Consider the following 15,372-nt stretch of genomic DNA (forward strand, 5'->3'; position numbering starts at 1 on the left):
TAATATTACACATACAAAAAAATTTATTTAAAATTTCATCCAAAAATATTAATGTACGGTTTATATTTGTGCATATCTCACAGCAAAACAAATCTCAGTCATAAATCAAAATTCTTGTCGTTTTTCTGCAAGCTATGGACTAAAAATAAATAAATAAAAAACAAAAAACAAATAACAAATAACAAATAACAAATGGAGAGTAAATGTACAACATTACCAACAATTTAATTAGGAAAAAAAATATAATTCAAAATAAGATTCTGGCAAGAAGAAAATACACCGAACAAACGCCAAACCACCTCAGCTCAATCTCAACTTTTTTTTGTACACTGCACCATGTGCACCGTAGTCACTGAAAAAAAAAAAAAAAAAAAAAAATCTCTCAAAAACTTAAAAATAAATAATAAAAAAAAACCCAAGATTTTTTTTTTTAAACTCATCTTTAAATTTTGTATAGGATTATTATGAGTAAATCAAAGAGTGAGTGAGTGAGTCTGTATTCGATTCTGTTAAAATCATCAGTGTACTTAGGAGTTCGTATCACGTGCCGTTCCTTCGGCGACCGACGCCAGCTTCTGCAGATTCAACCTCACCACCGTATCAGCAAACAGATGCGTGTCCGCTTCCGTATTCCCTTCTGGCACATCCACAACGTACGATTCCAAAACAACGGTCCAGATCCTCCCGTCACGCTCGAACTCGTGCACGCTCGTCACCGACCGGTAATTCTTCAGCCGATGCTCACCCCCAGTAATACTGAACCCTGTGACGTGCCGGTCATCGTCCAGCAAATCAAGCCTCTCCGTACTGGTATCAGCCGGTAACCCGGAGATAACGTTGACGTCACGCGTGCAACCCACGGTCATGTTAAAACCTTCCTTGACGGTACAGCTCTTGATGAAATGCTTGTATGTTTGGGGCTTGTCGAAGCGTCGGAGGATGGACCAAACGACGTCGTTTGGGGCTTGGATGCGCCGGGCGAGGAGGGAGGAGCATTGGCCTGACTTGACTCGGTAGGTGTGGAACTCGGTGATGGACTGAGTTAGGACTTCGAACTCGTCCTGGGTTAGACCTTGTGGGAGGGTGAGGTGGTGGGTGGTGGTGGTGGTGGTGGTGGTTTCCTCGGTGGCTGGTTGTTGGTGGTGGTTATCTTCTTCTGCCATTGAGGGAGGTTGGAGAGAGAAAGAGAGAGAGAGAGGGGAGAGTGGAGGTTTCTATAGAGAGAGAGCGAGAGAGTGAGAGAGGAGAGATAAGAGGTGGTTTTGTTTATAAGTGGGGAATTGTGGGAAAAGAAGGGGGTAGAATTGGGAATTAAGAAATAATTGGAATTTAATAGGCGTTATGATAGGTGTAATGAAAAAAAATATCATAAAAATAATAATAAAAAAAAATTTATCATTAAATTACACATATAAAAAAATATTACACTAAATGATTTATTTTCATAATTTCTCATGTTATTCATTTAATAATGATATAATGATGGTAGTGTGAGTGAATATTTTGGAGGCTAGAAAGGTGTCACTAAGTGGTGACGGCAGGTGGCCTCGCCCATTTCCAACCACATCCATTAAATTTGATTTTGCCTGAATCATTTAAATTTATACATGTCAATTGATCGTTCGATTGTCATTTGGTAGATATTAATTGACAAAAGTAACAATTATAATTAATAAAAGTAATGCTAATCATTTGGAGAGTGATTTAACTTACATAATTCAAATGATTCGAACACACTTAAATTTTATAAAGTTGAAAAAATGAGTAAAGTTATATATATTGAGTTTTTTTATTTTATTTTATTCATATGAGATATTATAATAAAACTTAATAAATTATAATTATAGTAATGAAAATCAAATATAATGTAAATTTTTTTACAAAGAAACCCTCAAAATGAGAGAGAAAATTTCAATTAATATACAGAGCATTGTTTTCAAATCCGGACTGGACCGGGCCTTGTTCTGGTCCGGTAAATCCCCTAAATCCGGAGTGGGGCCAAAATCAAGAAAACCTGGCGATCCAGTGGTCGAACCGGTAAAACCGGTGACCCAGACGGGGTCAGGAGGGTCAGACCGGATTTTTTTTTTTATATTCAGTTTTCCTTTTTTTTTTATTTTCTTTCTTTCTTTCTTATATATTTATATATATATATATATAAATATATTTCAAAATTTTGACTAAAAATTCTTATTTCAAGAGTCTCCTCTCATACAGTACAGTCTTATTGAAAGCTTAAGAAGATTATGAAAGTTTATTCCTATTTATAGGAAAAGATTTTTTAAAGAGAATCTACAAAATTTTATGTGGGATTCAATCAAATTATTTGAAACATATTGATTGGAGGGAGAGTTGAAAATTTCATTTCCCTCCAAAATTAAATCTAGCATTCAATCGATTTATTTGGAGGGAATGTTTAAAAAATTTAATTTCTTTAAAATAAGTGACTTTTTTTTATCAATTATGACTTTATTAAATATTATTAATAAATACTATGCAATAATTTTTATTTTTATTTGATTATTTATATATATTTTCATTTATTTATAATTTATAATTATATTTTTTAATTATATAATATTAATTATGACGTCACGGTTCGACCGCTTTGACCCGACGGTTGAACCGGTGACCCGTCCACCCGATCCCTTTTCCGGTTCGCTCACCGGTCTGATTTTGAAAACATTGATATAGAGAATAAGATTCACACACAAGTGAGAAGATTCAAACTATTAACCTCCTAATAAGGTGCATGAGTTCTGGTCAATCAAGCTAACCCCATTGATTTATATATAGAGAGTTATATGGTGAAAATTTTAATTTTTTTATGAATAAGGATTAATTTACGTACACTTCGACTAATTTTGAGATTCACTCAAAGCTCTACGTGGATTGGAAAAATCTTGGACAAAGCTCACGGACATACTCTTAAGGAGTTGATAGTAGGAATTGAATCTGAGACCTGAAGAGAGCACACCCCAGGCCTCTAGTTACACCCACTAGACCAATCCCTCCAAACACTAAATTACATCTATTAGGCCAACCCCTAGGATTGTGAGTAAAAATGCACATTGAAAAATCATTGAAAAGTGCATAGAAAAATTGATTAAAAAAGTCACCATGGCCATCGGCGGTAGTTGGTGTTGGTGGTGGAGGTGAACATATATGTGAACTTGAACAAATAGGTGAATAAATTTGTGATCTTTAAACAAATAGACGGATAAGTAAACTTTGAACACATAGGTTTTCTTTTGAACAAATAATGTTGTTTTGGTCCAAAAAGAATTTAAACTTGTGCCTATTAGCCCAATAGTTTTAGGATTGAATTTTGGTCTTAGTGTTTTTATATACAGAGTAAATTACAAAAACACTTCTTGAGATTTGCTTAAAATACGAATTGCCCCCTGTGATTTAAAAAATTACAAATACTCCCTGTCAGAATTTTTTATTTAACAGAATTAATTGAAAAGATAAAATGTCTAACTGTTCACCTATACAATAATAAAATTAACTGAATTATTAATTGAAATAAAATTTTAAGATTGTTAAATACTGTTATTTAACTTGGTGGTTTATTAATAAAATAACTTATTTGTTATGAAATTAGAAACCTTAGAGGGCATAATGTAATTTCTAGAACCATAAGAGGTAATTTATAATTTAAGTAAATTTCAGGGAATGTATTTGTAATTTACCCTTATATATATAACTGAGGATTTATTGAAAATATAAAATTACACATATTTTTAAGTTAACAAAATCCTTTAAAAAAATTTAAAATATTTGTCACACATGAGTGAATAGATATAATTGCAGCCTGTTTGGATTGGATAATTTGGTAAGAAAAGAAAAGATTTTTTTTTTTTTTATGGTCCAGCTTGTCTCATATTTGAGATCAAGATTGGACTGTCCAATCCGGCCTATGGGCCCATGTTTTGGGTAACATTTTAATAATTTGAATCGTTTAATGTGTAAAACTCGTCGATTATTATATCTCTCTAAAAAAATCACGTTAATCGGATATTGATAATTATTTGATCGGATCAAATTTTTGTTAACCGTTTATTTTTTTACCGTTTATTTTTTTATACAAATTTGATACAATCAAATATCTATCGATATCCGATCAACGTGATTTTTTACAGAGATATAGTACTCGACGAATTTTACATATTGAATAGCTTGGTTATCGAAACGAAGCCCAAAAATGGGCCAATCGACCTGACTGGACGATCTAATCTTGATCTCAGACGTGAGACAAGTTAGACCCTTTTATAAGTACAGAGGAGAGAAATGGAGTAAAATGTAAAGAAAATTTTCTCATATATTTTGCATCTATCCAAAGTGGAGGAATTATGGGAGAAAAGAAATCAGCTAAATAATATTTTGTTATGATACCAAAACTGCTTTTTAGATATAGAACAAATGAAAAGATTAACACCTATAAAAGATTAATATGATAATATAATATGATATCATTTCTTTATATATATATATATATATATAACTTAAGCAAATAAAATAGGAGGAAAATGATTTTTTTTTTCCCTCTCCTATTTCTCCAAACAAGAGAGAGAAAAATCACAATCTATTTTTTTCATATATAAATTATTAATTACAATTTAACAAGTGTCCTATCTTAAAAAAAAAAAAAAATACACTTAAAAATTGTTTCAATTAGTGTATTAACAATCAAACGGAATATAAGAAAACAAAATTGTAATACCCAACAATGATATGTGTTAATGTACACTAAACCTAACCCACTACCCTAACCCACTACATTCACTCCACTAAACCTAACACACTTACCATCTCCACTACCACCCACCACCTCCACTACCATCCACTACCACCACTCACTTACCTCACACCTCTCCTATATAATAGCTTGTAACATACAAATCAATACACATCAATCAAAATATCAATCAATAATACATTTATTTTAACTTGGTATCAGAGCTAGGTTGAGAACCTAGTATTTTCGTTCCACCGGCGGGCGGCAATCTCGCCTTGGCCGCCCGCCGGACAAACCCAAATCTCACTCACCTTGGCTGCTTCATGTTCTTCTCAGGAGATAAACTTGAAATGAAGAGTTTACCAAGGTTGCTGGATCTGATCTGATTAAGCCTTGCACTGTTCAAGCAAAAACTACATCTGATCGTAACACATACTTAACCCACTCCAAGATCTTCCCACACGCCGGAGCTCCAACATCACAGAGATCCTCTCTTCCTTCCCACTCCATACACCCACTCCATACACACCCAAGATCTTCCCACACCATGCACAAGAGACCCAGCTAACACACACCTCTCTCTCACCCACGGCTCTCACACACGCCACTCACCCATGCACACTCAGCCACCTCTCTCTCACCCACGGCTCTCACACACGCCACTCACCCATGCACACACCCAGTCACCATACACTTCTCACACACAGCCCAATCAGAGCTACACACACACACTGCCATCTCATTCTCTCTCTCTCGGCAAGCCCACATACACACTGATACACACACCATGGAAGTTTCACTGCAACACACACATAGAACACACACACACAACACCATTCACACACACGGTTTTAGAGAGAGAGAGCACACACACCATAGACAGCACACATACAGAGCTCCCTTGCATGAAGGACACTGATACAGATCAACACACACACATGCATCTATTCTCGGGCTCTCTCACTCTCTCGGCAGTTTTGGGTTGGAGCTGAACACACACCACAAAAGATGAAGCTCTCTCATGGGATAAGGGATACTCAACATGCACTGATCTCTCTCTTCTCCCTCTGGGATGATACACGGCTGCACCAGCACACACCAAACAACCAGCACATGGGGGCACCCACTCACTCTCTCACTCTCTTTCCCTCTCATATTTTATTACTCTCTCTCTCTCCATCTAACCCACCAACTTAGCCACTTTTGTCCCCCCACCATAATTGTTTTCACTTCCCACCACCCCACACCAGCACTCACTTCCCTCTTTTATTTCTTTATTTTACCTACTTTTCCACGGAAAGTGAGCCAGCCCTTTTCAAATAATTTTTCATTACATTTTTTATTTTACAACCAAAAAAAAAAAAAAAAAAAAAAAAAAAAAACCACAAATACATTCATTCCACTTGGTTTTTCTGCCTTATCACACCTCCCATTCGAGTTTGCACAACACACTTATTTTATTCATATCAGGGATTCACCCCGATCACCGTTTTACACCACAAAAAAAAAAAAAAAAAAAAAAAAAAACAACAACAACAACAACAACAACACCGGCTTTGTTTACTTTTCTGCAGATGGCCACACACCGCCATCCCTTCTCTACTCTGCCGCCGGTCTCTTCTTCTTGCCTCCGTCTTGGCCAGCCCTTGACGGTGTTGCCTCTGTGTTTTCCACTCCACTGGGCATGATCACTACTCCCTGCTCCTCCACTGCAACATATGGCGGCCCTCCAAATCGGAACATCACGGTGGCCTTCCGCTTCAGCTCCTTGTTTTCTGCCCTTAGCACGCTTATCTCTGCTCGCGCATCCTTATACATGCGTTGGAGCAGAGCCAGCTGGGAGTTTAATTGCTGCACCTCATTAGTCCTACTCTGTAGCCGGTGCGACAGATTTGTGACCGCCGTCATGGACTCCACACATGCCTTCAACGTATACTGATTGGCTTCCACATCCGACTGCACCGCCATTTTTTGCTCCACAGACCGCATCGGAAAGTTCAGCGGAGCAAACCCAGCAGTGTTTGGTTGAGGTTCACTGGCCACCGCACCAGTTCTCTCTCCTGTGGACTCGTTGAGGTCGGGAAAGAGGGTAAGCAGCCCACGGGACGACGAAGCCATTTTCTGGGCAACAGCAACAGAGTGTTACAGCCTATCTCTCTCAGCAAAATGACCTCTCTTTCTCAGCAAAATGAAGAAGTTTTCAGAGGTTTCTCTCAGTTTTTCTGTCTCAGTTTCTGCCTCCTCCGCTTCGGTTTATAACGACCATGACACAGAGACAGCCACGCGCATCGCGCGCCTTTTGACACCGACAACCTGGCACGCCTTTTCATGGCACACCTTTTCATGACTCGGGCACGTCTTTTGATGACACGCCTTTTGATGGCACACCTTTTGAGGGCACGACTTTTGAGGGCTCGATATCTACATCCATATATATTTTTTGGGCAGCCTACATACACACTCATACAGTGTCTTCTACACCGGTCAACTTTATCAATCCCTTTGTTTCAACCTCAAATAGGTTTCTATCTTTACACCTATTTGAGTTTGAGGGGGGGTTATACACAGTATCATGTATAAGTCACTCATGGCGCACTCCCTAAGTCGCCCCCTTGGTACACCACCACAACCTGCTACAACGGTCCGACATGACCCCGTAAACTGTCTTTTACAACGGTCCGACATGACCCCGTAAACTGTCTGCTACATCGGTCCGACATGACCCCGTAAACTGTCCTGCTACATCGGTCCGACATGACCCCGTAAACTGTCTTCTACAACGGTCCGACATGACCCCATAAACTGTCCCGACATTGATTCCGGTCAGCTTCTACAACGGTCCGACATGACCCCATAAACTGTCTGCTACATCGGTCTGACACGACCATACCGTGTCTCCTATCCTGTTTTATTTATCAGTTTATTTTTCTGTTTTGTGACTCTCTCCAAACTCAAGTTGGCTAGTGCCTATCCTCCTTGAGTTTGAGGGGGGCTGTTAATGTACACTAAACCTAACCCACTACCCTAACCCACTACATTCACTCCACTAAACCTAACACACTTACCATCTCCACTACCACCCACCACCTCCACTACCATCCACTACCACCACTCACTTACCTCACACCTCTCCTATATAATAGCTTGTAACATACAAATCAATACACATCAATCAAAATATCAATCAATAATACATTTATTTTAACTATATGGAAAAAAATTAGTCAAAAGGAATGGAGAGAGGACTAGCAACCCAAAATCTTGAAGTGTGGCCAATTGGGAGGGACACCTTTCTTCCCATTTTTGCAAAATTTGTCATCTTTGTTCCCATGTTGTTGTTCCTGCTGCTTCACACTACTTGGTTGTTTTAGCCTCTGCTGCACTCTTTGAGGCTTTCCCTTTGCACAATGCGCAAATTCAACACAACAAATAGATTAAAAGTTCAATTTGATATAAAGACTAATTATTTGACCTATTTTGAATAACATTATGGTCATGTTTGTTTGGGTGGACATAAGTTTGGGATTGGACTAATAGTCCAATAAAATTATTAATCCGATGTTTGGTTAAACAATTGAAGTACGGATTAATTATTTTAAACTTGACTATTAGTTAAGATAGGATACATAATCCAACGAATTGGTTGTCCTAGGACTATTAGTCATGGGAATGCTAATCCAGTCCGCCCAAACAAACATGGCCTATATGTTTAATTCACCTATTGGGTAATTATTTAGTAGTTCCAAGTCAATAAGAACAGTAGTCATGAAATGGGTGGAGTTGACCTGACCCACCTTAATTGGTAGAGTAAAAGACAAAATTAATCTCATTTATCTTCTTTTACCAGGTTATATTAGTCAAGAGTACCATGTGCACATGCCATAATGGTCCCATGGAGTAATTAGGTTGTCGGAGAAAGCAACTTGTAAGGTACTAAATGATGTGTATTGTTCACATCATAGTTATCATTAAAAAATGAATGAAGTTGATAGGGGAAAAAAAATATTACCTGGAACTCAAACCTATTGGTTTGGGCACAATGTTGTTGTTGATTGTATATAGGCTTTGGATTGTTGAAAGTAGGAAATGAATAAGATAGTTCCCTTTTGGATCCATAGCCAGAGGCTAAACCCCAAGATTTCTGTATTGTTGAATGTGGTACATTGCTAGATTCGATCTCCAAGCACAGCTGTTAAAGTACATATAATCAAACATAAGATCAGTATGTGATTTTTGTGTTAGCATGCATTCTTTTTAACCATTAGTTTTGAATCAAATTTCATACAAATTTTTTGACATCGTGATTTAGCCTATTTATGCAGTTGTGACAATTTGTCATAATTATTAACTAATACTCCTAACTCAACCTCTATTGTGAGTCTATAATTGATGAAGATTAGATTAGGCCACTAAAACAAGTTAGGCTAAACTTAATGGCTGCTAAAATCTGTTCTACAATAGTTATTCTCAAGATTCAAGTCATATCAATGATGGATAGTATTGTCATTGAATCAGGTCCCGTGACAATAATATTAGAAACTCTTTATTTTTATATAAGACTAGAATCCTCTATAATAATTCATATTGCAATAATTCATCATGAAAGAGTATATCATAATTTTGAAATCATAATTTGATTAAATTATTTGACACAGACCTGAATAAGTCGATCTTCAAGAGATGCCACCCGATCCAAGAGTGAGCCTTTGGAGTTGGCCTCCCTCACTGCCACATCCAACGGTTTGCATTGTCCCTCCACTCTCCTTACCAAACTCTGGTTGCTCCACCTCCTTAATTTCTCTTTTCCTTCAATAAATTTCACCTATATGTATACATACACAAACTCATAAATTTTTATTTTTTATTTTTTTTTAAATGAGAGGAGATAAAAGAAGAAATAATTTTATTGACAAAAAGTTTTGAAGATGAAACTGAAATATAAAAATAAAAAAAATAAAAAAATAATTTAAAAAAAAAAAATTTAAAGAAAAAGAGGTGGAAAAGAAACTCACAATAGAATCCAAGCGATCCAACCTTGAAACAAGAGGAATGGAGGAGTGACATCGTTTGTTGTCCTCACCCATCTGCTGTCACAAGCCAACCTTACTAGAATGCTTGTGTTTGTTTGTTAACCCTTTCTCATCTTCTTATATACATTCAATAGTATTGAGAGAGAGAGAGTGAGGAATTTTTCCTATAACTGTTACACCCTGATATAGGGGCGTTGTTAGTTAGTATTTGAGGGGGCTGGTGGATCGAGTCATGGATCCCTTTCTATAGCGGTTCAGAAATATCACGTGATTGTGTGACTAATTAAAGATATTTTATAATTTTTCATATTTTTTTTGCTAGTTTTTGGGATCATGTAAATACATAACCTCATTATTGAACAGATATACTGTTATGATGAAATTCCCAAAATACAGTTTTACTTAGATTGCTTCTATTTTATGCAGTTCTCTCTCTCTCTCTCTCTCACACACACACACACACAGATCACTAAAAACAGATTTTGATGTGGAAAGACACATTGAAAGGTGAAAATGGAACTTAAATAAATATGGTTTGTCAAAAAAACCTTCTTTAAACTCTAAAATGTATCTTATAGTATCTCAAGGCATGTAGAACCAACCTACACTGAACATGATTCAACACGCCATGAAAAACATAATTGATTCAATGGCATAAAAAGAGTTAACATTCAACCAAATTCTTAGTTGTCACCCCAAACTAGACCTTGCTATCTCATATGCCAAGAAGCACGCTGCATTCGCTGGAACGCTCCGAGCCATGGCAGGTCCAAAGCCCCTGTACAGACCTTTCACTCCCTCTGAGGCCATAATCTTTCTAAAAGCATCGACTGAACCAGAGAACTTTGGATTTTTGTAATCGTCGACTTGAATTACACTCTTGACGACATCAGTTGGATAGACAGAGGCCCAGAAGGAAGCTCCAGCCAAGCCTCCAGCGACAATCAAAGAACCTCTTCCCAACTTGGAAGTGTCTTGCCCTCCTGCGAGGTATTGCTTGAGGCCTTCATAGACGCCAAACATTGCAGCATTTCCTGGTATTTCACGTGCCATAGTGGGAAACAAGCCCTTGAAGAGACCTCTCATACCTCCTTCTGAGCGGAGAACGTGCCTAGCTACATCCATGGGCCCGCCATATTTCACAGCCACAGCAGCTGAGCCAGAGTCTGCCAGTGCACTCTGGGCTTGCAACCTGAGCAGTTCATTGGTAAATCTTAAAAGTACCAAATAGAAGAGTTTGAAAATTAAAAATTCAGGAATTGTACAGCGCAGATTTGTTTTGAATTTGTAATCATTGAAGATAGTCATGAGCAAGGAAAATTCAAAAAAAAACTTTGATGAGAGGGAAAAAAGAATGTGTAAATAATCAAGTTGCAGTTGATCTGAAACATTAGGAAGGTTTCTGAATGGTTAAAAAATTACTCATAACCAGGATTTCCAATGTTCAAAAATCGAAGAACTCAACACAATCAGGTTAGGCAGGCTTAGTAAGGGGTCCAAGTCGGACTTTCAAAACCTGGAAAACAGGGTTTTAGAGGGAAGAAGTGAATTTAAAAAATAAAAAATAAAAAAGGGGGGGGGGGGGGGGGGTTAAAAAAATTCTACATAAGATTTTCCATACAAAATAATATGGTCGATTTGTGTTCTCTCACTTCAAAACGAAAGACACACAAAGTGACAAATAGAATATGTATGTTAAAAGTTTCCTCAGAAAATTAAAGAGCACCATAACACTGACCTGCACTTGATCAATTCAGTGGGGCAAGCCAAAAAGGAGACTGCAACTCCAGCCCCAGCACCGCAAATGACCTGTTGGTTGACTGTAAGAGGGGCACCAGGTTCAGACCTCAATAAAGCTTCCATTTGTCCTCTCACTGTGAAGAGGATGGCATTGAAGGCCGCCACTGTGGCAAGTGGTGCTCCCATACCTTTGTACAAACCCCTTGGGCCTTCTGATGCTAATGTTTGCCTGACAGCATCCATTGCACCCGAGAATTTGGGAGGCTGGCCTGGAAGTGGGGCGGGTTGGCTTTGGAGTTTGACCTTGATGGTATCAAAAGGGTGCCCAACAATCAACTGTGCTGCCCCGCCAACAGTCCCAGAAACTAGGTCCTTGGCTACATCACCCATCTAGGAATTAAAATATATGAAAAATAATCAGCTTGGAACATCTGATTCATCTAATTTACGACTTGAGGAGAAAATCGTTTGACAAAAAAGCAAGTACGACACGGTATGCTACTGCCATTATATGTATGAGAATGGCAGGAGGATGAAAAGACTGATTACCAACCCAGAAGGCAAGCTTATTTATATCATCCAGATTTATGAACAGTGACCATTGGTCACCAACAACTGGGGGGAGCTAGTGATTTACATAAAAATGGTAAAAAAAAGACCACTAAGTGAAGAATACATTCTTGACAAAAGAGAAAGGAAAATCCTTGTTGAAGGCCTTAAAACACCCCTGTTATAAAGCTTTGCAGCTTTTACCTCTAGAGGCAATGCCATAAATGATTATTGATTTAAATTTCTCTACAAGATGACACCTTCGAAATACTTGGGATTAAGGTACCTGAAACTGCCCTCGTAGTTGTGCTAGTGTGGGCTTACTCCAACATGGGACTAATTTTATTTGGCCCTGAAATTCTGAAACTTATTAAACAAAATTCTTGAGAACATATGTCGTCTTTTACATCATGGTAACAACACATTCTACCACACCAACATGGAGATAATGCAAAACTACATGCTACACTAATGCGTATGGCACAGGAAAATGATGTCTCCTCTTTTTTCCTATTTTCTCTTTTTATTTAAAAAGTTAGATAATTCATTGAAAGGCACCAAAAAAGGGATGCAACTCAAGTACACAAAATGTAAGAAAAACCTATCTTCAACAGAAAAATGTCCTCTATTATCTACAAAATCTAAAAATGTCTTGAAGCTACAAAGGACATATCAATCCTCCACAAAAACCAAGCACGCAAGAGACTCAGAAAGAATTGCTTTTTCAATGAATAAACCAATTCCCTACATCTTCACAGGCTCTCTATTTGTCTCCCTCCAAATGTACTGTTGTGCCTCAACATCACTATATTGGTGCAATTCAAACATATAATACACCAACGCATAAAAAACCTCATGTTCGCATAAGAATCTTGTTGCAAGAGTTTCCACGTTCAGCTTATCTTAAATTTGCACTCACAAAAAGGAAACACATATACAGTAATCTTGAGTATCTCAATCTAGACTACTTCTAAAGAAAAGATGAATATTTGACTAATTTGCACTCACATATCTGAATAGAAGAGATGAACAGAAGAAGCTTGACTGTCCTCTTAAAAAACTATACGCAATAAGAGCAATAACAATCCAGTCGATTTTACGAAACACCCAACAAAAGAAAAAGCCTACTACTAAATAAGCACAACTTTGCTTATGCTGTGTTTTGTTGATGAATTTGGGTAGGAATTTAAAAATGGAAAAGCAAAAAGTATGTGAAATGTGAATGAGTTGTAGTTATATTTCATTCACATTTTCCCTTTCCATTTCCAAATCCATTAACTAAACAAAGGCCTTAGGAAACGCAAATTTTTGAATTCAACCCAAGCAACATTTTTTAATTCAACACAATATCATTTACATTTCCAAATGATTTCATTATATGACAATCCAAAAGCTTTAAAAGGTTTGTGTTTTGAGATTGAGAACCCCTTTTGATGAACAAACAAACGGGCTCAAAATGGATGCAAAATATAATGAAAACCAAACACCATTTTATACAGAATTGATGCCAAGAGCTCTGTTTGATGACCCAATGATGAAAAGAATCCAATTATAGATTATGTAAGGTTGGAAATAACGAATATAAACATTTCTGAGAAACCCATGAATCTTACCTAGCCGATTTTTCTTGACCCAGATAGAAATTTGAAGGAGAAGTCCCAAAGAGTAGGCTAACAAATTCAATACCCAGAAGAGAAGAGGGAGGATGATTTTCAGAGGCAGCTCTGTGGAGATGAGTTTGTAAAAGAGAAATGTGAGAAGTAACAAATTTAAAGAAAGAAAAGAATAGAATCTTCAAAGATTCATAGCCACATGAGAAAGCTCAGTAGTGGTTGGTCCGGAGTGGATTTCACACTCTATATAGAGAGAGAGAGAGAGCCGCGGGTGAGATGCGAACCAGAAATGAGACCGCTTGAGATGAGATGCGGACACAACCTATGGTTTATTTTTTATTTCTCTTATTAGAAAAAAGGGCAAATTACATATACACCCCTCCAGGTTTGGTTAAATTACAGATACCCCTGAGGTTTCGGAAATTACATCCCGCCCCCTGAGGTTTGTATTTTCATAACAATTTACCCCCTGAGGTTTATATTTCATAACAAATTACCCCCTAATTTCTTATGCAAATATAGCATTCAGGGGGGAATTCGTAATTTCTCAAACCTCAGGGGGTATCTGTAATTTTGTCAAACCTGGAGGGGTGTATATGTAATTTGCCCTAGAAAAAAAAACGTACTGAAATATAAAAAGGTGATTTATCTAAATAAGTTAATAAATTGATTTTTTTAAAAAAATTTATCTCAAAAAAAGGAATCAAAAACATTTTAAAATATTCTTGTTATCAAATGTTTTAAATTTTAATATGCACATCATTTTAATGTTTAACTTGAGATTTCAAAAATTCTTAAGCAATTACTGTATATAAGCGAAGCGAATCGAATGTCAACCTCTCTTCCCTGCTAGAAATTCCACATAGTGTGAGTTCCTTAGCATCTCCGATCTTCCATCAATTTTTTCATAGAAATTTTAATTTGGCATGAACTATTTCAATAATTTTATGGGCAAAATACCATTAAATTCCAAATTTGAAAATATTAAACCATTTAGTCTTGTGTTTTTTTTAAAGATTGATAGGTCCTATTTCAATGTTAAAGACTTTACAACCCATGGTTTATGCGTGTAGGTTTGAAATAATGAGGGTAAATACGGGTTTGTGTTCATGTTAAAATTACTAAAGTGTCCAACAACGAAAAATAATGTTCTTTTGTTGTCCCTCATACATGATCGGAACTATGACGGTGAAGATGGAAGGTTTTGGATTTTGATTCCAGTGTCGCAGCGATTCACTAACGTGATTTCTAGGATTGGTGTTTGGTTTGTTAACGTTGATGTTAATCTTCCAAATTAACATTAGCATACCTCACAAAACCCTAGCCTGCCCAAAACCCCCATTATAGTAATATTTTGCAATGTTCGTGACGTTGCATGTGATAACCATTTCGTCCTTGCATTAGTGGTGAATACAACATCTAAACAATATCGACGCTGGAGATCGTTGCGGGAACACATGGCAACAAGTTTGTAGTGTATGTTTTTCTGATGTATGTATTGGTTTTTTGGGCATGGATTGGTGAAAATGTACGTGGTACGTTGTATTTCTCCGTTGATTGTATGTCTTGTATTTGCCATTGCAGTGATGTTACAGTGCACGTCGAATGTGGGTTTGTGTCAATAGGAGTACGGGAAATGGAGTACTGTTTAGTGTTTGATTTTGTTGTAACCTTCATCATATTGTGGCTTTGTGATAAT

At 37.1% G+C, this 15,372-nt stretch overlaps 3 protein-coding genes and 2 long non-coding RNA genes across 6 annotated transcripts; 1 reads left to right on the forward strand and 4 right to left on the reverse strand.

Moving 5' to 3' along the window:
• Positions 1-200: 200 nt before the first annotated feature.
• Positions 201-1,234, reverse strand: LOC114269346 (abscisic acid receptor PYR1). Its single transcript, XM_028210657.2, has 2 exons — positions 549-1,234; positions 201-352 (listed from the first exon to the last, which is right to left on the reverse strand). Exons 1-2 carry the CDS (start codon positions 1,161-1,163, stop codon positions 350-352), a joined length of 618 nt encoding a protein of 205 aa, XP_028066458.2. The 5' UTR covers positions 1,164-1,234; the 3' UTR covers positions 201-349.
• Positions 1,235-5,235: 4,001 nt separating this feature from the next.
• LOC145806121 (uncharacterized) lies at positions 5,236-5,832 on the reverse strand. The gene is made up of 2 exons (XR_014348806.1): positions 5,372-5,832; positions 5,236-5,316 (listed from the first exon to the last, which is right to left on the reverse strand). It is a non-coding gene; the product is annotated as an uncharacterized LOC145806121 (long non-coding RNA).
• Positions 5,833-7,926: 2,094 nt separating this feature from the next.
• MSP2 (microspore-specific promoter 2) lies at positions 7,927-9,966 on the reverse strand. The gene is made up of 4 exons (XM_028210576.2): positions 9,754-9,966; positions 9,399-9,563; positions 8,751-8,930; positions 7,927-8,139 (listed from the first exon to the last, which is right to left on the reverse strand). The coding sequence occupies exons 1-4, from the start codon at positions 9,823-9,825 to the stop codon at positions 7,987-7,989; spliced, it is 570 nt and encodes a 189-aa protein (XP_028066377.2). The 5' UTR covers positions 9,826-9,966; the 3' UTR covers positions 7,927-7,986.
• A 305-nt stretch (positions 9,967-10,271) lies between these two features.
• BOU (Mitochondrial substrate carrier family protein) lies at positions 10,272-14,020 on the reverse strand. Of its 2 annotated transcripts, XM_082902144.1 has the most exons (4): positions 13,674-13,946; positions 12,347-12,412; positions 11,510-11,901; positions 10,272-10,963 (listed from the first exon to the last, which is right to left on the reverse strand). In XM_082902144.1, the coding sequence occupies exons 3-4, from the start codon at positions 11,899-11,901 to the stop codon at positions 10,462-10,464; spliced, it is 894 nt and encodes a 297-aa protein (XP_082758270.1). In that variant the 5' UTR covers positions 12,347-12,412; positions 13,674-13,946; the 3' UTR covers positions 10,272-10,461. The 2 variants fall into 2 exon arrangements, with proteins under 2 accessions (XP_082758270.1, XP_028066376.2); XM_028210575.2 differs by lacking the exon at positions 12,347-12,412 and having other exon boundaries at positions 13,674-14,020.
• LOC145806122 (uncharacterized) lies at positions 11,076-11,370 on the forward strand. Its single transcript, XR_014348807.1, has 2 exons — positions 11,076-11,213; positions 11,245-11,370. It is a non-coding gene; the product is annotated as an uncharacterized LOC145806122 (long non-coding RNA).
• Positions 14,021-15,372: the final 1,352 nt, after the last annotated feature.

Source organism: Camellia sinensis, chromosome 13 (genome assembly GCF_055761805.1).
Source record: "Camellia sinensis isolate YWXY chromosome 13, ASM5576180v1, whole genome shotgun sequence".
Taxonomy (NCBI): Eukaryota; Viridiplantae; Streptophyta; class Magnoliopsida; order Ericales; family Theaceae; genus Camellia; species Camellia sinensis.

What these genes read in the sequence shown, in the direction of transcription:
- LOC114269346 (XM_028210657.2), bottom strand. Translation starts at nt 1,163, where the DNA reads ATGGCAGAAGAAGATAACCACCACCAACAACCAGCCACCGAGGAAACC.
- MSP2 (XM_028210576.2), bottom strand. Translation starts at nt 9,825, where the DNA reads ATGGGTGAGGACAACAAACGATGTCACTCCTCCATTCCTCTTGTTTCA. An exon ending in TGGATCGCTTGGATTCTATT is followed by an intron (nt 9,564 to 9,753) that starts GTGAGTTTCTTT and finishes GTATACATATAG; the next exon opens with GTGAAATTTATTGAAGGAAA. An exon ending in CCAATAGGTTTGAGTTCCAG is followed by an intron (nt 8,140 to 8,750) that starts GTAATATTTTTT and finishes CATTGTGCAAAG; the next exon opens with GGAAAGCCTCAAAGAGTGCA.
- BOU (XM_028210575.2), bottom strand. Translation starts at nt 11,901, where the DNA reads ATGGGTGATGTAGCCAAGGACCTAGTTTCTGGGACTGTTGGCGGGGCA. An exon ending in ACTGAATTGATCAAGTGCAG is followed by an intron (nt 10,964 to 11,509) that starts GTCAGTGTTATG and finishes TGAACTGCTCAG; the next exon opens with GTTGCAAGCCCAGAGTGCAC.